Here is a 22,533-nt window from a genome sequence, read left to right on the forward strand (position 1 = left end):
GGCAAACTTTTCTTGGAGCCATTAAAGGATTCTGAGCTTCCATGCGAAATCTTCTGAGATGAAAGATGTTAAAGACAGAAGCGCTACTTCTACTATGTTAACTAAACTCATGGTATCAGCCAAAAGAAAAGTGGCAAGTGGGATTGCAGCCAGTTACATACGTGTACTCTAGTGAAATATGCAAGATTGTAGAAAATGATTGCTTTATAAAAAAAGAAAATTTAATTAATTTGTTTCAAAACATTGATTAATTTCAAAACATAATTAAAAATGTTTAAAAAATACATCAAGTAATATGTATAATTTTTTAAACTAAAGAAAATTTTATATAATATATTTAATAAATTTAAGTATAAATTAAATTTAAATATATTTTCTTAAAAGTAAATTTATTTTAAATCTAGAAATTTTAAATTGCAATGCTATATTTTTCATAAAATGCGCAAAATAAAATTTGACTTTTTAATTATTTGAAAACTGAATAGTATGTAGATAAAATTTCTTTTTGACGCTTCGTAAATGTATGTTTAAAAAAATTTTCAACTTTAGTTCTAAATTAAATTAAATTTCTAATGTAATTCTAAAGAAGATATTACTACTGTAGATATTATTCTCAGTTGTAATAATATTTTCCTAATATTGGAACGAGAGAGAGAGAGAGAGAGACTGTTTATGGCACGATCTTACGCAATTCGCTGAAATTGCAAGCACTTTAACACTGCAAGGAGAATCGTATATGCCATATTGGCGATATCAAAGGAGAACGCAGCGAAGCCATTTGAAATACATCGTATCTTACGCGCAACGCAATTTCACGATACATCGATCTCTCGTCGATACCACTGCGACTATAAACGCATTTCAGTATCGACGAGAAAGGTACACAGTGAAAGGCATATTGGATAATTTTTTAAAAATTGCGATACACGTTAAAGATGATAGAATCAAATACAGAAATAATATTGCTCATAACACGTAAATTTATCGTTAGCTTCATAAATCAACCTCACGGTCACGTTAAATTCCAAGTGCATTTGGGTTATAGTCGTGAATTCGTTCGAACAGTTCATTCTCGGCGCTTCTTTTTGGCTCTTGTGATTTTATTTCGCCAGCTGCCGCCACAGCGTCGCCTTTAATTCGGTGCAGTTCCTGGCCGCAACTTATTTTGTCGAATTCGCACGCTTGAAAAACGAGTGACGACCGATATATAAAGTTAAATATTTGAAAAATTTTTCACGCGAACGCAACACCGAGAAATTCGGTCAATCGAGAATGCTAACGACAGCGATTTTATAAAATGCTCGCATTCAAAAATGCTGAAATATTCTTTCTCGAAAATGATTTCTAAACGAGGCTCTATTGCATTATTCATACAGATAAAATTAATATTCCGTAAGATGGGCTTATAATACAAAATTTAATATTCTTTTAATATTATTTTAAAAAATTTAAAGGGACATTATTCCTCTGCATTACGGCTTTCGTCGTAAATATTGCGGTAAGTTTCGGCGCAGAAAAATATTTCATCTAAGTGTTCGGTGTGTTTTTGATACACGCGCGTTTGCGCCGAGATTTATGCGGCGGGATATACTTTAAGTAAATCGAACTCGGGGGTTTCGTCCGCGTATTATTTCCGTGCAGTTTCGCGCTTTGTTCCATCTTCATTTGTCTGGCACTTTATGTGCGCGTAATCTACCGTGCGGCGAAACATTGCAACCAGTTTTCCCTGAGAATTGATAGCACTGCGTGCACACGAGAAACGATCGCTATCGATACACCGAAATGCACTGCGAAGAAAACAGCGGGGCCACCAACAACTCGCCGAGCTTATCTTGCAGAGGCAATTTCGAGTAGTTAAAGTGATGTAGATCCTATCCAGAAAACGAATTACAAGCATGTCTCAAACGATATGGAACTATGTGTGGAGGACAGTGGTTTTTAATAGTTTTGAAAGTGCAAAAGTATGAAAAATTATTTGTTACGCGTCATTTTGTGAAAAAAATTTTTTGTCTCAAAAATTATATATATTTTTTAAAAGAAGCGAATAGAAATTTAAAATACGGTTTAAAACTAGTAAAACATACGCTAGTAGCGTATAAAAAATGAAAATTATTGGAATATTTTTTTTATATAGATTCATAATTTGTTATAAATACAAATAGAACTCTATACATATACATAAAACTTCGATAACTATGAGAATCTTTAAATTCTGATCGTAAAATTCCATGCATCTCGAGTTTATAATGGAATTTTAACCATTTTCATGGTGCTTTGTAAAAGTTCAAGAGTACAAGAGAAACTTAAACCATTTCACAGGTTGACATAAAAATGAAAAAAAAACTGTATTGGTTAATTTTTTTTATCACGGATATTGCAACGACATAGCTGCATTACTTGTAGCATGAAAGATTTCTTCGAGAAGGATATCTCATGAATAGCGAGATGTTTTTTCAAAATATCATAAAATATAAATTTTCTTTATAGAAAATTTATCGAAATCAAATATATAAGGTATATTGATAATGCAAAGTCAAAAAATAATCAATTACAATTTTATATATACCTATTTTTTAAGCTCTAATACTGTGTTAAATTTAAAAAGTTTGCAAAAAAAAAGAAATAAAATTCATTAGTCTAATTCCTGAAAATTATACATAAAATTTCTCTCTAAAATCGCTGATATATAATAAATTAAATAAAACGAGCACACTAACATGTATCCTTGTAAAAATGTATGCGTGCGGCATGAATATCGACTCTTTACGTATTTTTAGAAATCCTTAGTGGAATCTGTCAACGTGAATATATCAAAAGCTAGTTATTAATTTGCGCAATTTTTGCGAACGATCTCTCTGCGACATAAAAATAACGAAATTTCAAATATGTTAATTCAATGGTAATTTTGTTGTAATATGCTGCTTTTGCTCCATTATAAATAGTATATTTTTTGCGAAGTTGACAGTATCCAGAAATTTAAAATCGATTTATAATGCTAATTTAATTTAATTTTAATCTCTTTAATGAAAATATGAAAGATATGAATTATGAGAAAAATATAATATTTCCATTTGACAAAAAACTGGATTGTTTATAGTATTTATTAACGAGTTACTGCATCTGTGCTTTAAATTTTAATAAAAATGATACATTTATATAAATATTTTTTTGCGATTGCAATCTCGTAGTAGATTGAAGAAAATTACTCGATAATATTGTCCTGCTATCTCAACGATTCTACATGTCGAGCGCGACAATATTATCGGTGCAAAAAGATCAAGAGTACCGTCCAAGCCAAAGACCATTTAAACGTTTTTCTAACAGAATCATTACGATCGTACGGTGAATCGTTCGGGAAGGCGACTGAAATGAAAGAAGATTCCAATCTGCCGCGAGACAGACAAGAAAGAAATCGCGAAAACCCGACGGAGAAGATAGAAGCGGAGAAAGTGGAGTCGTCGAAAGTGCAAGAAGAGCAACGCGAGAAGATGGTAGGTAGCGGCTACAAAGCCGTTGGAACACGAGTTTCCAGCTCGACGTTCTAAAACGAGTAGGAGGGAGCGACGTGACGAGAGAACGGGGCAAAAAGAGGCGGCGAGGAAAAGCGCAGAATTGCGAGCAGGTCCGGTCGGCGAAAGAATGGGAAAAGTTAAGGGACGTCGCGACTCGTCTCGGGCGAGGGGTAGTTTCGCTCCGCTCGTTTCGGACTGTTTAAATCGTCCGCCGTTCGCTTCTCCACCCTTGGCGCGTCTCTTCTTCTCGCGTTCGCTCAAGCGCGACGACGGTAGTAAGTATAAGGCGGCACGATAGCGCGAGTTGCATCCAAAACGAAGAGAACAAACTGGAGAAACTACCTACTTAATTCTACTCTCCACCCTGCTCCTGCGCGCCTGCTGGACGTTTCGTGTTTCGGGGTGAAAAATACATGCTTCCTCGCACATTCGTTTCCGCGAACGCTCACCGGTAATGATGTACGCGCTGCGCACCGCCTTAATTTCCTTTTGCAGTTTCTGTAGTGGCACAGTCTGATGGATTGTTGTTATGGTACTCTGCGGAAAAATCCTAAAAATTCGCTTTCTTCGGTACCTAATGTGAAATATACCTCGAAATTTCAATATTTAAAATGTTTAAAAATTCTGTAAAAAATGAGTAAAAAAGTCACTTCTTTGTAGCTATAAAAATCCATCCATCAAATATTGATAATGATGCTGCTTTAAGAACAAAATATATCAATATAACAATGATGGGAATAATGTAAGACGCGGAGAACAAAGGCTAATTAATGATCTTTTTTTCTAAATGTTATTTTTATCTCTTATTTAAATTTTGCTTTCAATTTGTCATATATGATTAATACAGTATTACATTTAATTAAACAGATATAAATTAAAAGATTATATAGAATATTATGCTCTCTGTTTCTCTCTCTTCTTCCCTTCTTCTTTTGTGCGACAGTCATATATAAAAATGCCGTTATTGTCACGATATTATGCAGGACAGATTCTCGCTTCGAAAATTTCTGATTTACTGGTGCAAAGTGCAATTGCATCGGGAGGATTCAAAGGATCAAATGTGCGCCAAGTTTTCCGCAGCCGCTGCGGAAGAATGTCATAACGTGGCAGTTACAGCCGCTGGCAAATCCAGGTCGCGCCGCGCGCGATTCCCAGGGAACTCAAGGCGAAACTCTTCGGAAGCCGATACCGTCCTCGGCTTCTAGATTTCGGTGCGCGACCGCATTCATTAGCGAACTTGAAATTGCGGCGATCCGCGCGAATGTGATGGTCAAATTGTCTGCGATAGCATCGGAGGAGTCAGAGACGCAGAGACAAGATAGAGCGCTCGGTGGATATCGCGGGGATTTTCCAGGCACGCCGGGATCGAGGTTGCAAACCCCCGGCCACAGGAACAGAACAGTAGGGAGAGGGTGGCACTGACACCACGACCTACATACAGGCCATTGTGCTCCATACTGTATAGTGACCCAGTCGGTTGCGTCATCGGACGGCACAGCCGCAATGTCGAGTTCGGATTTCGGACTCGAAGGCAGCGCGAAGGCGATCACCGATCCCCAGACGCGAATCTCGCCCCCGTTGTTCGGAGATAGTTCTACAGGGACGAAAAATTCGATAGTGACTCTTGAAACAAAATTTGTAGATTAGAATCATAATTTTAAGCAAAGTCGATTTCACGTGGATTTATTTCTTTTTGGAAACAAATCTCAAAATTTTTCTTCCATCTCGATTGCTAAGTTAGAATTCTTGCTTTACGATGAATAAAAAAACATTGCAGATAAATTTCACACGCATCGAAATCTACAAATCTATAAATTTTGCATTTTTTTAAATAGCTGAATTTCCTTTTATTCTACTATTATTATAATAATAAAATAAATTAGTTTTGATCATTTCTTATGTAATAGAAAATTGGATGTAAATTATACAAACGATGTAAATCTGCTTATATTTTCAAACAAATTTTCAAATAATTTAATTAGTAAATAATTATCCTGATAAACTCGTTTTTTCTTTTATAACGAACTGTCTGCGATATAAATATTGCTATAAACACAAGAAAATAAAGTCTGCAATCTTTATTACGAGATATTGAAAATTGTATGAAATCTACATATTTATTGTAAGAAATTAGTTTGTTTCCCATGATATTAAATGTTTCGCAGAGTTCTGCCGCATTCTCTCTCTCTCTCTTTCTTTTCCCCTCTCTTTCCGTGGCGATCCTTTATTAAAATATTCCCTGCTTTGTTATGCAATCTCGCTAACACTTTTCGGCATCGTACTTTCAAATGAAATAATGAGTGAGGGAGATTGTACATCTCCAAGCCGCAACTGCATTCTACTGCTCCGCGTGCTGTATAATCGAGTTGCGTCATCGGCTGATGGCGCAGCTGCAATGTCGAGCCCGGATTCCGGCCTGGGCACAGCAAACTTGGCTCTTGATCGTTTTCAAGTGGCGCATGCTCGGCACAGTACGATAGAATCGTTCTTTTTTTTCATAGGAATGCTATGTCCTTCCCGCCGCGTGTGGCTTAATGAGGGCAAAGTTTCGAATAATTGCTCGAGTTGCCATTTAAATAAATCGAAAGAAGGAAGAGAGCTCCGTGTGTGTCAATACGTTGCGTCTATGACGTTCAAAGTTTAAGCTTCGCACCGAACGATCAATAAAGAACACAGAGTCTGAAAATTAAAGTTATCAATATAATAATTTTCCTTACAATACCCTTACTAAAACGAGAAGATAATTTTGTTTAAAAAGCGAAATGAAAAAGAAATTCTATAAATAAATTCTATCCTTCAAAGGTCGCTCGCTGACCAAATAAGTGCCGGAACTTTGTCTATAAGAAACAAATTTAATTTTGGCTCTTTTTTTATCGATGAATAGCATCGAACAAAGAAACCTTATTTAGAATATTAAAAAGATAATTTAATTTAAAAAATAACTTAGAACTCGATGTGTCACACAGAGTATTGCACGTAAAATGTATCATTAAAATTAAAATGAAAGAATTATGGAGTACATTTTCTGACTTCATCACTCGCGGTTATAGCAGAATCGCTCCAGTCGGATGAACGACGACGATAAACGCGTGTGTATATGAGAAAAAAAAGCATGACTATCTTCAATATTGAAATTTTATTGCGCCGCGCGCGTCGCTAACGATGCTGGAGAAGTGTCGGCTCTCCGGATACATTTCTAGGGCGCCACGAGATTCTCGCACGGCGGGCGCATCATTTACCCCTTGTAATTGAATGCGGAACACGACGTGAATCTTCCGGGAGGACACGCGACGCAGCGCGAGATCTCTAAATTTATGCAGATTGCACGCGCAAACGCGCGCGCGGCTCTATTTTGCACGTGCATGTGCATCACGCGTGAACGACGAGAAACAATCGGGAAAGCGTCGAGTGCTCGAAGCGCGCTGCTGCTTTTCCGAGATTTCCATTCCCCTCGTTGAACGAGGCCTCTTAATTAAGCCGTGACAATCTGCCGAGAACAATTAAAAGCAAACAGTTTTACAGCTCGCCCTTATTTCTCTTTTAATTTGGCGTGCTCGTCTAATCGTTATGCGAGTTTTTGTTAATGATATATTTCGTTTCCGCGTCGCTGGATCAGCAAATTCAGCAACTGCATCGTTAAATATATAGTCGCATATACGGAATATTCTATCGAGCCAATGTAGGTTTCCAATGTACCTAATTGTCATGGGAGTCGAATGCGTCACACATATGTAATGTCGACAGCGACATTAACTTTAGATAAATTCGTACACGTAACTAAACGTAATTTATTGACTTAAAAAATGATTTATTTTAGTTCGCGAAAGATGAAAAGAATATATTTGAATGAACAAAGAAATTGTTTTATAAGGATTATATCATTGATTTCCATATTTATTCAAATTGCACATGGATCAATTTCTATGTTAAATACATGCAATCTGCACATTGTTCCAAAGCAGTGAATAACTTGAGTTAGTAGAACACGAAATCGTCAATTCGATAAAACGGATACGCTTCATTTGAATCTTGCCACGATTTGTGTTCCAGCTCTAAAGCTTGTAGAAACTCTCGGTTTTCCGGTTAAATGCTAAGTTTGTTACCAGTCACATTAAATTTTAATTCCTAAACGTTTAGAATAATATGGTAGTGAAAATTTTCGTCAAACGAATTAATTTAAACATACATAAATATAGACATACTTCTAAATTATTCTTCCAGGCATTATCGCAGTATGAAAATTCGTAATAAATTGTATATTACATATGAAATTTACATTCCAAAAGTTCTAATTCAAATAAAAACACTTTTATCAAAAGTAAATAACATATCTATATTAATATTTTCCCGAGGCTTTTTAGATAGATTTTATAGAAACTTCTTTATGCATTATCATTAGTAGTCATTAGTAGTCTAATTAAGGATGTTTTGTACCTATTTTCAAAATATTGAGAATAAGCGTATAAGCCATCGACTGATATAAGCAGTATAGGCTTCGTGTGTAGAGCGCGAAGTCCGGCCAACTTACGAAAAATTACAACGTTGTCACATTTCACGCTCGCCAGAGACATGACAAATTATTAAATTTATTAATTAAATTGCTATAAATAATGCATTTTTTTAATTAATAAATGTTTTAATATTTATTCTGACACTTTAAACCACTCAGTATCGTTAAATTATTTTATTCTCAAAAATGAAATTTCGTGTTGTCAAGTTGAATTTGAGGTATCGTCACTGCTAAAAGTTAATCATTTCGATTAACAAAATTCGGAATATTTCAGTAAAAACGCAATAAATATCATAAAATACATCTCTGCACTGTAGCTAAGATCAAATTGTAATATTCCACGCAATTTCTCATACTCAAAATACACCAAAAGTGGATATATTCGTCAATATTGATTTTCAGCTACTTTTTGCTGGGATTGTACATACAAAACATCCTTAATTACCGTTATTTTTGAAAAATCCATATGAGTATAAATAGAAAAGTTAAGAACAATGCGCATCATAGTTCATCATGAATTTGAAGAACACGGAGACATTTTTGTGCGTTGTAGTTGTGTTGACAATATGTCAGTATGTTCGAACCGAGTCAACGAACGCCGAGCGAAATAACATGTACATAAACTACAATGATGATGATTCTATTGTGTTTGAAGCGGATAAAAGCAATTACGATAGTAAGTATGACAAGAAAAACTTTCCATATCTAAAATAATTTCATATCGTTTTTATCAAGTTATTACATTATTGATTTCATCAATTTATGTAACTTATATTGTAATAATTATTTTTTTTATTCTTTCATTTTGTTTATATTAGACAAAAATTTTTATTAGACAAAATTTGCTCCTTATTTAAATTAAAATTTGAAATTATAGCATTGTTAATAACAATGTCGTTCTAATTTGAAAATGCCATTTCAACACACAATCGAATTTTGAGAAATATATATGCAATACTTTTAATTTATAACTAATTATATGACTGCTATTTTTCTTAAGTAATAGATAATCTATATAAAACTATCTACGTAGTTTTCAATTTATGTTATCATTTTTCTTAAACAGTAGATGTAACGGATACTTCAAATCTGACTCGTATATCTGGTGGATCGTCAGTTACGAGTGCCGAACAATACCCATATATGGCAGTAGTGCATAAACTTATGGATGAAGGTATGGTCGGAAAATGCGGCGGCACAATCATATCCAATAGATGGGTCCTCACAGCTGGGCATTGCGTAGTAAACTATCCACGAATATTTTTTGTCGTGTTTGGTATCACTGACAAATCTGGCATAGGATATGGTTGGTTCGTTGGTCCCGGAGTGTCAATGATTACAACTGAAGTAGTGTTACATCCACAATATAGCTTGGCCCAGAATGATATTGCTTTACTTCATATGCCGTGTGACATATATTTTTCTGGTAAATTTATTTAATATTCTTTTTTATTTTTTTATTTATATATTGCGTCGTTATTATTTGTGTATATATCTTAGGGATTGTCATTAATATTATTAGTTTTCATATTACATATATAATTTTAAAAATATTAACAAACAAGAAAGAGAGAAAGAGAGAAATTATTTCAAATGATTATATTTTAATATTAAAAATTTTTAAGAAATAATATTATTAAAATAAAATAGTAATATATTATTAATAGTAATATATAATCAAATATATTATTTTGTTATTTGTAGCGACTATTCAACCTATAAAACTTGCCGATCATAATTATGAGGGTGAAGTTTTGACAAATAGAAACGCTAACATAATTGGTTGGGGAAAAGATAACATTACTAGTCAGGGTACAATAAATCTTAAATATGCTACATTGCCCATCATTACAAATTATGAATGCAGCAAATACTGGAACACCATCAGTGATGAAAACATTTGCACGGCTCCAGGATTAAGAAAAGATGTTTGTGAGGTAAAATTACAAACAATAATTTTATACTTTATGATAAAATACTTTTATATTTATAATAAAATGACGGATTTAAAATTTACTCGAACACACGTGCGCGTAGTAAATCTTTCTTTGTGCAATTTTAATAAGTTCTAATAGATTTTTTCATAAACATGTGATTTATGATTTTATGCTGTGTTTAGGGTGACAGCGGTGGTCCTCTGATAATAACGGAGGATGGCCAGGATATTCAAGTTGGTATAACGAGTTATGGAAATAGACAGTGTCCTAGTGATATTCCCAGAGTATTTACAAGAGTTTCTTCATTTGTGGAATGGATTCACGATGTTATGGATAATACTTATACAAATGAAAAATTATACGTTATCGAATAATAATAAAAATATCCTTACAACACATGTAAAAATTATTGAAATTACGTTATCAAAATTTACATTATGTTAAATATCGCATATATTTTTTTATCACTTATAAAAATATAACTTTTAATATAAATTTGGTAATGTAATATTTAAGTAGATATATAAAGACACACATTTATTATTATTCGAAAATATAGATTTTCTTTAAAAACGTATACAAATTTATATTCATAAAAGTAAATAAAATTATTAAAAAATGTAGCCATTTGGAATAAATATTATAAAAACATAATATCTGCAGTGAAAGAAAAGAAGCAAGAAATTAATTTTAACAATTTCTATTGCAATACAAAACTTGACTAAATAGCTAAAAATGACTTTGTTTACAAAAGATGACTTTAAAGAATAAAGAAAAGAATATGTTTGCATGAACAAACAGATTGTTTTATAAGCATTATAAAGAATTAAAAAATTTATAAGAATTATATCATCGATTTCTACTTGTTCAAATTGTACATGAATCAATTTTTATGTAATACGCGTGATTTGACATTGTTTCAAAACAATAAATAATTTGAATTAATAGAACATGTGAAATCGTCTAATAAAATAGAAAGTTTATAGAGGTTTCTGGTTTTCCGATTAAATGCAAAGTTTGTTATCAATCGCTCATCAATCGATCAACTGTCCTAATTCCTGAACGTTTAGATTTAAGATAATATGATGATGGAAATTTTCAATGAACAAGCTAATTACATAGACACGCTTCAAAGTTATTTTTTCGGAATTATCGCAATATGTAAAAAACCGAAATAAAATGGAAAATTTCATATGTGAAATTTTCATTTCGAAAGTTTCAATTCAAATGAAACACTTTTATCAACATTATTATAAAAATATAGTAGCATTTCTTCAGAACATTTTAGATACAATAGATTTTATAAAAACTTTTTTCTGCGTTATCAAAATCATTAGTAATCTTGTTAATTGCCATCATGGTTCAAAATTGTGATAATATAATATAGGAAATTTCAGAACCGTCCACCTAACAGTTTATCATGAAGGAAATATTTCTACATGTCTTAGTCATCTTGATAGTGTCAAAATACTCAATGATACACCGATAAAAATGTCACATACATGAAATACGCAGACGATGATTCTATTGTATACGAAATAGATGACACTGTATATAGAACACAGTGAGTTTTTCATATTTTATATAAAACTTTAAATTTTACAGAAAATACAATTGGAGATAATAAAAATTGCATTTTTATGGCAAACAAATAATTATTTCATTAATTAATTTGCTTAATTATTTCACCACATATTTTTTGCATGTATTTTTATAAAGTAATAGAAAATGTATGTGTATATTTTATATTTTCTATTACCTTATCAAAATACGTAATACGCATATATGTAAAAAATATGTGATGAAATAATTAAGCAAATGTTAAGTTAATTAATAAGATAATTACTTGTTTGCTATAACATAGATAAACAATTAGTAGTCTTAAATATATTCAAAAAATTTGATGATTAAAAATTGAATTATAATAAAACAGTTATAATGGCAATACGAGTCTAGTGTCGATGTTATAACACATTTATTTATATTACAATCAGATAAATATTGATATTAAAGCATACAAAGAGAGGATAGCGAACGTTTCGACCCTATTTTTGGGTCATCTTCAGCGCGAAAGTATATAATAAAAGATAATATAATAACAAAGTGTTTTATATCGGAGTCTGTTACAAAGGGTGCTGTTTAAAGCGATAATAAATGTCTCGGTATCTCATTATCTTGACGATGCCTACGTAAAAACAAAGGACAAAAGTAAAATAAGTTAAATAAATAATGTAATTAATATGAACAAAGAAAGAAAAAGTACTAAATTAAACATGAAATTATGAGATTGAAATGTTAATTTATTAAAAATGATCTAAATATAAACTGAACATAAAGTCAAAGAAATAAATAAATAAGTTATAAATAAGTTGAATAAATAATATGACTAATATGAACATAGAAAGAAAAAAGTACTAAGAATTACATGAAAATTACGAGATTGAAATTATTTTAATGTCAATTTATTAAAAATGATCTAAATAAACTGAACATATAGTCAAGAAATAAAAATTAAAAGATTAAAAAGATAAGAAGTTAAAACTACGGAAATAAGACTTACTTCCAGGCATCGAAGATAATGACGCGCCGAGGAGATGAATAAAGACAACTTAACATCTCCGAAGACAAAGATCGACTCGTCTTTAACGGATAAATGTGACTTATATATAAACGGTAAAGAGAGTCAAATAATGTATAAATGTACACATACGCAAAGTCGCAGACCTATTTGTTATGATAGAAACTGTGTTAAATTTTTGGCAAGTTGTTGACAATATTTAAATAAATTTCTGGTAAACGTTCAGTATCCGTTTGCAAATTGAGACCATTTTTTTGCCTCTTGATTTATAGCATTTCGGAGATCAATCTTTTACTCAAATATGGTTCTCGATCCAAATGAATTATAATGATGAATTATAATAATCATAACTAACAACTCTATAATTTATATATAACATGCTACATCAGTCAATTATCATGTATGAATGTATAGAGTATCTGAATATATACATTCAACGTGAATAAATCATTTTGTATATACGCAGTTTAATAAAATAAATTCAACGTTTTATTTTTTTCATAAATTTATTATTTAATGCTCTATATTTTTAGGGAGACAACTCGTTGACAGAGTCGTTCTCTCGTCATAGTAAATAATAATCAGCATATTCAACTCGGTATTTTACATTCCAAAGATGTATTTTTGCCCTGACAATTTACTTAAAATATTTACAAGAGTAGTTTTTCCATTTACAGATTAGATTTTCGATGCAATGAAATATTTTAACATGTTGCATATCAAAAACGAAAAAAAGTTTTTTAGTTTTTAAAGACGGGAGATGTCGATTGATGTCTTTTGATATCCTTGTTCTCGTGCGGATTATTGTTGGACAAATTTGCAATTGTTTTATTTGCAATTAGTTAATGCATTCACAGTTTAATATATTCTAAAAAGTATGCAGAAATCGCTTTTTCAAAGTTCAGCTTACGTAATGTGTTAAATAATCCATAAATTTAATATCATTTAATACGATAAGTTAGTATTCAAAAAATATATATTATTCTTCTTTTGAACTTTATTCACATATAAAATTGTGCTTATATAAGAATTTTGCATATAATGAATGATATAAATTCACTAAGTATAATTTTCTCCTTTTAAATATTGCTGTGCGAATTTCTTGGATTGTTTTCCAATACAATTGGCATTAGATGACAAGTTCCACAATTGTCAAATCAAACACGTATCAACAATTAATTGTCCATCTATCGCGATTCAACGTAAATGCGACCTGTTCGTATAACACGAGTGATTCTAATCAACATGACACCGACTCGGCGAGATTCGCCACATGAACTTCATTTCATACGTCATACGGCAATAGTTCAGCGGTCGGATGTACGCTCGTTTAATGTATTCGTAAATCAACAATTACTGCTGCTCTACATGCTCGCAATAATAACGCGCGAGCCGAAAAGGGTTTAAAACACAGGATGGATACATGCCCGACAATTGCGCTTTTGCAATTTGTTCGCGTAAAGCGACACTGGGGTAACTTGTTCCCGAATCGAGTTACAAGCGATTGTCCCGAAGGGGGTTAACAACTATCCGGCGAGACTCTCTTTTCGCCATTTCATCCTTCAGGAACGGCGGGGAATAACTGTATTTTCTTCTTCCATCCACGGTCATTACCAGCTATCGCGCAGGATACGACTTCACTCTCGTGGACCGTGCATAATGGCCACTCCGTTCCGCGTCATTGTGACATCGCCTTTAAAAAGCTCGCCGGGTACTCGGAGAAATGCCGAATAAGCGAAACCGTTTGGCGCCCTTTTACACATTTACGTAACCGTGTTCCTTCTTTCGTTAGGAAGAACTAGTTAGTGTAGAAAATCACGCTTGCCGGTGCAAGTTTTCAAGTTGTTTTTCGCCACGTTTGCAGCCATATACGCGATACCTAATTACACACAACTATATCTCTATATCTGTATAATTAAATATTAAATACAATGTAAATTTTAGAAAAAAATGTTTCTTGCTAAATGCCATATTTTTATCGTTATAAATAAATAGAAGCATTTATTTTATTGTATTCTAGGATAGCTTTCCTTTAATTTAATATCACCATTTTTTTATTTTATATGCAATAATTAACACAATTTATTCTAAATCTTTTCATCACATACTTTGATATTAAATGTTTAAATCCCTCCCTCTGTTATTCATTAATTACAAAATAAGAAAATATCTAACACATTCAAACTTTTGTATTAAACATATTAATAATGCAAATAATTATTATTTCAAAAGTACTGAAATTCTCAAGAATAAACACATAAATTAAAATTACATATACATTTTCATTTCATGTAAAAATTTCACATTTCAAAATTATTTTAATCTATCTAATATTCTAATCTATATTATACAGAGAGATTATACGTGATAGACATAAATAATTACTACTATTTCGATTAATCTCTTTTTCCCTCTCTCTCTCTCTCTTTTTCTCTTTCTCTTATTTTTGCCAAAACGTTTTAAAAGTTTTAAAATCTTCGAAACATTAATAATATTAGAGGATAATAAAATAAAACAAAACGCAAAGAGAAGATTCCGTGAAAATATCATAATATATCACTGTCGTCAGAATTTCTACAGATTAAGCACTTAATTGCGTTTCAGGTGCTTAGTCTACAGAACTTACAAACACATGAGCTTTGAACAGCTATACACACGGCTTTAAGTTTTCGCTCTCGCCCGAGATTTTACGATCGGCCGACTGGACGAAGGCTTGATCCCGGATTCGGATACAGTGTTAGCTGTCTCCAACGTCTATCCCAAAGTCGGCACTCCACAGATGTTGTTTTCGGCTTGACCTGGTCTCGATAAATCGATTGCAATGGAAGGGAAAATCCACATCCTACATACTATTCTTTCGTATTCATGAAATGTTTAAATCCTTTCCAAATTTCGAACTTATTTCGAGAGAATGTATTACACTTCAGATCAATTCACATTATGAAATTGAACAGAGAGAACTATATATAAAAAATATATTAATTTTTTAATAAAAATTTCATAGAATTTGCAAAAAAAAGAAGAGGAAATTATTTTATTTAATTTACTATGCACTTTTTATTTTAAAAACATTGAAATATGAAATAAAAAATTAAAAAAAATTAAATTTGAGACATTGTACCAACAATATTACTCTAATTTTTAATTTTTTTAATATGAAAAATTAATAAAGGTACAATCTTTAAAAGAAATCGATATGACAGATATGTTTTTTTACATAACTGCTACATCGATTGAGATTCGAGAAGAATGCAAGTGAGTAATGAAAGCAAAATCGAAATTTTTGAATGAAAAATAGAAGAATTTGACAGATTTTGAGGGAACATTCTTATTACGAGAATTTTTGGCGAAATAAGAGGTGAAACGAACGACCGGTGGATCGAAAATCCTCCAATGTTCGTGCTGGAAGATTCGATATAGTACAGAGCTGGCGGCGGAATAGGAAGTCGAATTTTATAGGTTCCTAGGAGTTCTCTTGACGTTTCCACAAGATATATTACATCTTCTGTGCCACTGATGATCGAGAGCTTCCTGCCAATCTGCTTCTCGATGCAAATTGACAGCATTTGTATGCATTTCAAACGATTATGATTAGAAAGCTGTTTGCGTTACTTAAATCTGAGTTTGAACTATCAGAAAAGTGAAATGTAAAATAGCGAATATAAAAAAAATTACATATACAATACTTTTATATAATTAAATTATATAATCAGTATCCCCGAGATTTACATAACAAATCAGGTATCATATCAGATATCATATCAAATAATTGTCTCTTCGATATTATATCATTAAATAAAATTAAAAATGATGCATTCAAGAATTTTATGATATTTCGTGGAATTATTGCTCGATAATTGGTGATAGAAGCAATGATTATTGGACCGGCAGCAATTGCTTTCAAATTTTTCAATTCGCTGTATGATATTTGTTACACGCATCGATCAGGCAGAGGCAGCAATCGCGAAAGTAGCCGTTATCGTGCATGTCCGGATGCGATGTAGCTGCATCCGGACTTCACCCGGTATAATCGACAACTTACTTCCGATGGAAGGGAAAGAGAGCTAGAGGATGCGAACGAACGAAGAGAAAAGTAAGTTTAATGGGTCAGGATGAGAGAGGCGTAGCCTCTTCCTGACTATCCCGACATCGAGAGTCGAAGAACGGCGGGAAGAAGAATATCTACAAAATTATTATTCAGACCGGGTGTGGATTCTGTCTCTTTCTCTCTCTCTTTCTTCCTCTCAATCTCACTGACTTTCGCGAAGTTATAACGACCGAGGTATGCTTTCTTGAACTTCGTCCTCGTTATCGTACGGGATAAATACGTGATTTACATCGACAGTGCAGATGCGCATTGCTCATTTGAATTGCAAGTAGATCCCGGATTGTCTCATTTTCTAGTATAGAGAGGAAAATATAAAATGTAAAAATAGAAAGAGAGATATCCATTATATTTTCATTTAAATTATATAATAGATCATTGATTATAAGTCACATATTATGCATTCAGCATCTTTATGAAGAAAGTCAGGCTTGTATTTTAAATTTCTAGCCTGTCTCATCTTGCTTCTTCTTGTATGCTTCGCGTTCTTGAAAAACTTGTAGAGATTTTTTACACAATACTCTGCTGGAATTTTTTAATTATTGAAGAATGCAATATCGCTTATACATGTAATAACGACAACAGTAAAGTAATATACCTCTCTCCATATCTCCGATAATCGAAAAATAATTAATACTGCAATGTATCATGCAGGTGATGTCTCGGGAGGATATTCGCAGGAATACGGTTCGTTCTTTCGTTGTATTCTATATTCCATCACTGCTTATATTTCACAGTCGCTCGATATCCGATACATATGTATTTATATATATGCGTATTTACTTAATTACAAATATGTACTATGCGCACCGCGCGCCAGGCGATACATTTCGCGCACACCGTGTATATCAATTAACAATTATCCTATTAAATAATCCCAACGTTCGATCGTTAATATCGCCCATCCCAATTAGCCTCGTCGGTCCATAAACGATCACGCGCATAAACCTTCGTGAATAATGAGCCTTTCCGCAAAACGTCCGTATTTCATCGGCACGTCCCATCTCCCCTCATTAAGATAGCGTGCGCTAAATGTGATAAAAATGCCGAGACCTAATTTCTTCTCCGCGACAAGTCGCGCCAAACAGTCGCTTTCGCACCTGCGATCATTATTTCTCAAAAGATTACGTTATCACGTCGGTTGCTCGCGTATCAATGTCGAGCATCGCGGACCTATTAATTGTGCGGTTCTATCGCGGCAGCTGCCTAAATTAGCTCGCTGATTAACCCCTTCGCATTTCGTACTTGCTCTGTGATAGATATCTCTCTTTCCATTTATAGAAATTTATAACAGACATATATATATGATCCAACGAGATAATTGAGATCGATTATATAAATAGCTAATATATAATAATTTGTAATTAATAAGAAGCTGATAAAAATATATATATTATAAATTTATTTAATAACTAATAAAAAATTTAAAGGGGCATAAAACTATACTCATAAAATTATTATAACATCACGAGTGGTCAGTCGTTAAACAATTAAGATATAATGGCTTTTAATTATACAAAGTTATGTGTAGAAAAAAAAAGAAATCAGATATTTTTCTTACTAAATGAAAGGTCAAAAAAATCGATATCCGTAAATTCGCGCTTATTGCATATTAAATTGCATCCTCGCGATGTACCAGTCGCGGTCGGCGTCGCTAACGTTATAAATTGAGGTAATATTAATCATCGAGTATTTCGTCCGTTCGGTCACGATGATGCCGTGATACATAAGCCCGGTGATAATTAATGAGCTAGAAACTTTGGTTATTCTGCATCAACAGCAACAATACGCACCGATGCGGTACGCGAGGCAAGATGCAACGGCGCCGGCATTAGACAAATGTTTCACAACAGACTGATGAATCATTAGCCAAATCATTAGTCGGCTTAACAGGCACATGACAGATTTTCAGCAAACCAAACACCGCTGATGTGAGCTAATGTATGCGAAAGTAACAATGTTCTAATCAGTTATGACAGTGCGGTGAAACTCGCGTCGCACTTGAATGCGACACATTTGCTGGCGTGATGTACGTAAATGATCGCGTCATCTGGAGCCCACGGAATCAATTTTAATGACAGAATTAGAACGGAATTGTTACGTGGTTTGTCTCTTTAATAAGACATTTTACGAATCAGCATTATGGGAGCGTAAAACATATTTTTGATCTCTCATCTTTAAATTTTTTATATTTTATCGAAAAAAGAATCCTGGAAATCAAGAGGATTTCATGAGAGAAAAAATTACATTATTAATAAATTTTTCTCACTTACATGTATCCTGCATAAAACGACATTTTTATTCGCAGGAACCTGATTGCAACGCTGCAAAACTCAGACGAAGAATCAAAGGCGATACACAAGTCGCATGATAAAAATAGATCGAACAGTACTAAGGATGTTTTAGGGCAGTTTCGTTGCGAAACTACGATTTCCTTTTAAAACGATTGCAGAAAGTCGGCTGCAATTTCGACGGTTCTTCGCGCGAAACCACCGGTGGGTTTTCACGAATGGTTTCGACAGAACGAGACGGTACGTCATTTTCTCGTAATATCCATCTTCTCCATTCCCTTTTCTCTCTCCCAGCGGGCTTTTGTACTGACTGTCGTACGATATACGTATTTCACTATGTGTGGAGTACAGACTCGCGTTTCGAGCCTGTAACTTCTGTAATCAAGCGACCGTCGACATAAGAGATATAGCGAGAAGATACAAGAATCGCCGGAAAGAGACGAACGAAACGGGAAGTAAATTGTACGTCAGAAGCGATTCAGCGCGGAAAGGGCATCTTACACGAGCGAAATCTACACGCGAAATCTCGAACATGTATCGTTCTTTGACGTTGTAATTTTTCTTGCCATTTATACGTATATCTGATATATCATGAATTCTTATTTTGAAAAAAGTGATGCAAGAGATTGCAGTTTTTAGTAAATCGTTTTAATAATAGCGATGATAAATTTGTTAGAATATTCGTGGATTATTCTAGATTTCATATTTTCCCGAGAGCGAATCTCGTCTGATTCTGATCTATGGTTCTGGATATGTCTCGGAAATGAATCAACGCGCCATGTTTCTCGCTTTTATTCTCATCATCCTCTCTCTCTCTTTCTCTTTTTATTTTTCATTTCAAGAGATAAAATAAAGTCTTTACGTTCGATGTAGTCGGTTTTTACATTTTTTAGAAACAATGTGACAAGTATAATTTCATCGTTATGGGTATTTTAGCAATAATAAAAGTGTCATACTAATCGGTCTCGACATCCAAAATATTCGAGAGAAAGAACGTTTCTGATTTTTAATAGAAATAACCGATGGCATCAGAGACTCTAGATTTTACCGCTGTTGATATTTAATATTTATAAGAGATGATTATAAAATGTAAAAGGGAAAGTATGTATTTTTTGCGTCAATATATGGACAAGAATTATAAAAATTAATTTAAAAAAGTATACGCTTATATATCCTTAATATATCATATCAAAACTTATCTAACTTTAAGCTTAGAATTAAATAATTGTGGATATATTTGCTTAGAATAATAATGAGTATATGCGTATATCTTGCTACATTTTTATATATGACTTTTATTCTTTAAAAAAACTATTCAAAGACAATATAATAAGAGATATAATTAAAAAATCTTCTTTACATCTTATTATAGCAAAAAAGCTATTATAAAATATTGAAACAAAGCCTATAAATCCGATCAAAGCCAGATGTAGTCACTCGATTGTTGTGTACGGTTCGCTCTCTTCCGATCCCCGGAGAAATACGACAGGGGGTGGATTGGTATTCGCGTAAATGTCGAAAAGAGCAAAACGGTGACGAGAAAGAGGGGGAGTGCTGATACGCCGACCGGAACGAGAACTCGAAAGCGAGTCGTCGGCGTGTCGGCAAAAGCAATGTGGTGTCATCATTCCTCGCCGTTATATATACACGGAAACCACGTTCCGTTATCACATTTTATCAGGACCTAAACCGCTGAAAACCACTCTTTCTCCCTCCACTGTTTTCGCGACTGTTCCTCTCTATATGCATTTCCCGCATCCGTTATATGTTTACCTCTAATTCGATTCCGCACCACCGCACAGCGTAATAGAAATAATGAAATTTTCTCTTCTGACAATACTATGGCTCGAATTATTGTTACGATGAAAGTGCAAAATTAAAATGATTAGAGGGAAGAAAAGAGAACGAAAATAGAAATTGAAAAACTGCATCAATATGAGATATATAATTTCCTGATATATGTATATATATATATATATATATATATATATATATATATATATATATCAAAATATTCTCAAGAAGATTCAAGAAAATTTCTCAAAGAGAGAAAAAATTAATAATCATTCAAATGTCTTATTTAGTTTTAATTTTCCAAGTTATAATTAAAATTAAAAATATAAGACTATTCTTTTATAAACTACATAAAATATATATAATATAATCATTAAAAATTTTATTAATTGTGATACCAAATAATTATAATATAAAAAGAATATTAGAAATAACTTTGGTACATGAGTAAAAATTACGACATAAAACAAGAAGAAATAATGAAAATCGTTGAGAAAAAGAATACGTATTCTCAGAGAACACGTTTCCACTCCATTCTGCAATTTTTCTAATCCGCAAGAAATGAAGCGCAATATGGGGGTTGTTGCTGAAACGTTGGTCGGGATGAGCGTGAAAAAAGTGGATTTGGAGGAAGAGAAATAGCTCCTATATCTTTTCCCTTGGAAAAACGCGAGGGTCCTTTTAATTCCTCTCCGTTATGCATCTGTACGTACTCACTTTATTTCCAAAGGTTTCTTCAGAGCTTTCGATTCAAATTATTCAATTAGCAGGACATTATAAAAGATGACAAACCGTGAATGAAAAACTTCTCGTTCTTTATTTTTCATCCGACTTAAATATAATTTCAAAAATCTTATTATATTTTATTTTCTCTGCTCAAAATTGAAAAAATGTATAAAGTAATTAATAAATAAAATAACTAATAAAAAGACATATAAAAGAAAAATAATGTAATTAATTAAGATATAATAATAAATTGGTTGCTGCATTTTTGTATCATATATTCGCAAGAGAATTATTTATCAAACAGATAATTTATATTATTATATTTTATTCATTAATTTCAATTCCTCATAAGTTTTTGCGATATAAACACAACTTCTCTATTTAAAAATTTATTTATTCTCTATCTAAAATTTTTTATCTATTGATGACAAAATGTTTCCACATATTAAAAAATATTTCTCTGTTATTTTTTTTAATAATAATCTAATAGAAAATCTAATAGAAATAATAATAGTCTAATATAATTCTCAACTGAAAGAACTTTGACGATTGCGTTCTGTTAATAAAATAAAAAAAACGCGTATGATTCAGACTAGAAGTAATTTTACTTACTACGTTCTGTATATTCTTTTTCCCGCTGAAATGAAATATTTTCTAGCAAACATTTCGAAAGAAAATAAGTACGCGGAACTCAAAGTTGCAAATTTTGCGCAAGACGCGACATTTCGCACACAACTTCCCGAGTACCATAGTCAACCAACTCGTGGAAATTTTTCATTGCTGTATTTTCTTTCATTTCTTTCTCTCTCATTTCTTTCGTGTTTGATTGCAGAACGCAAATAAGCAAGTAAAGCTGGTTGTATACACGCGTGTCTTCTCTGCATCTGTCATCTTGGAATATCATGACACGGCATATCCGCTTCTTCCGGCAAAGAACAATGAATTTCCAAAAGTAGTGAAAATTGGTATATGTATATATCCTGATAAGGGTTCTCAAAGTAAAATTAGTCGAAACTTTTTTAAACCTCCCTCTGCTCTCAAATCATCCATCACGGAAATCCTGCTCGACGAGAGAATTCT

General features: G+C 32.7%; 2 protein-coding genes across 7 annotated transcripts in view; one reads left to right on the forward strand and one right to left on the reverse strand.

Annotated features, from left to right (window-relative positions):
- The window catches only part of LOC145962170 (uncharacterized), a 146,542-nt gene that overhangs the window by 78,631 nt on the left and 45,378 nt on the right, over window positions 1-22,533 (reverse strand). The gene's annotated exons all lie outside the window — the stretch shown is intronic.
- On the forward strand, window positions 8,517-10,879 carry LOC145961639 (chymotrypsin-2). Its single transcript, XM_083082066.1, has 4 exons — window positions 8,517-8,698; window positions 9,089-9,448; window positions 9,727-9,959; window positions 10,142-10,879. The coding sequence occupies exons 1-4, from the start codon at window positions 8,536-8,538 to the stop codon at window positions 10,331-10,333; spliced, it is 948 nt and encodes a 315-aa protein (XP_082938192.1). The 5' UTR covers window positions 8,517-8,535; the 3' UTR covers window positions 10,334-10,879.

This window comes from Camponotus vicinus, unplaced genomic scaffold (genome assembly GCF_025532165.1).
Source record: "Camponotus vicinus isolate PSW18456_S1 unplaced genomic scaffold, iyCamVici1.0 SCAF_11, whole genome shotgun sequence".
Lineage (NCBI taxonomy): Eukaryota > Metazoa > Arthropoda > Insecta > Hymenoptera > Formicidae > Camponotus > Camponotus vicinus.

What these genes read in the sequence shown, in the direction of transcription:
- LOC145961639 (XM_083082066.1), top strand. Translation starts at nt 8,536, where the DNA reads ATGAATTTGAAGAACACGGAGACATTTTTGTGCGTTGTAGTTGTGTTG. An exon ending in GGATAAAAGCAATTACGATA is followed by an intron (nt 8,699 to 9,088) that starts GTAAGTATGACA and finishes TTTCTTAAACAG; the next exon opens with TAGATGTAACGGATACTTCA. An exon ending in TAAGAAAAGATGTTTGTGAG is followed by an intron (nt 9,960 to 10,141) that starts GTAAAATTACAA and finishes TGCTGTGTTTAG; the next exon opens with GGTGACAGCGGTGGTCCTCT.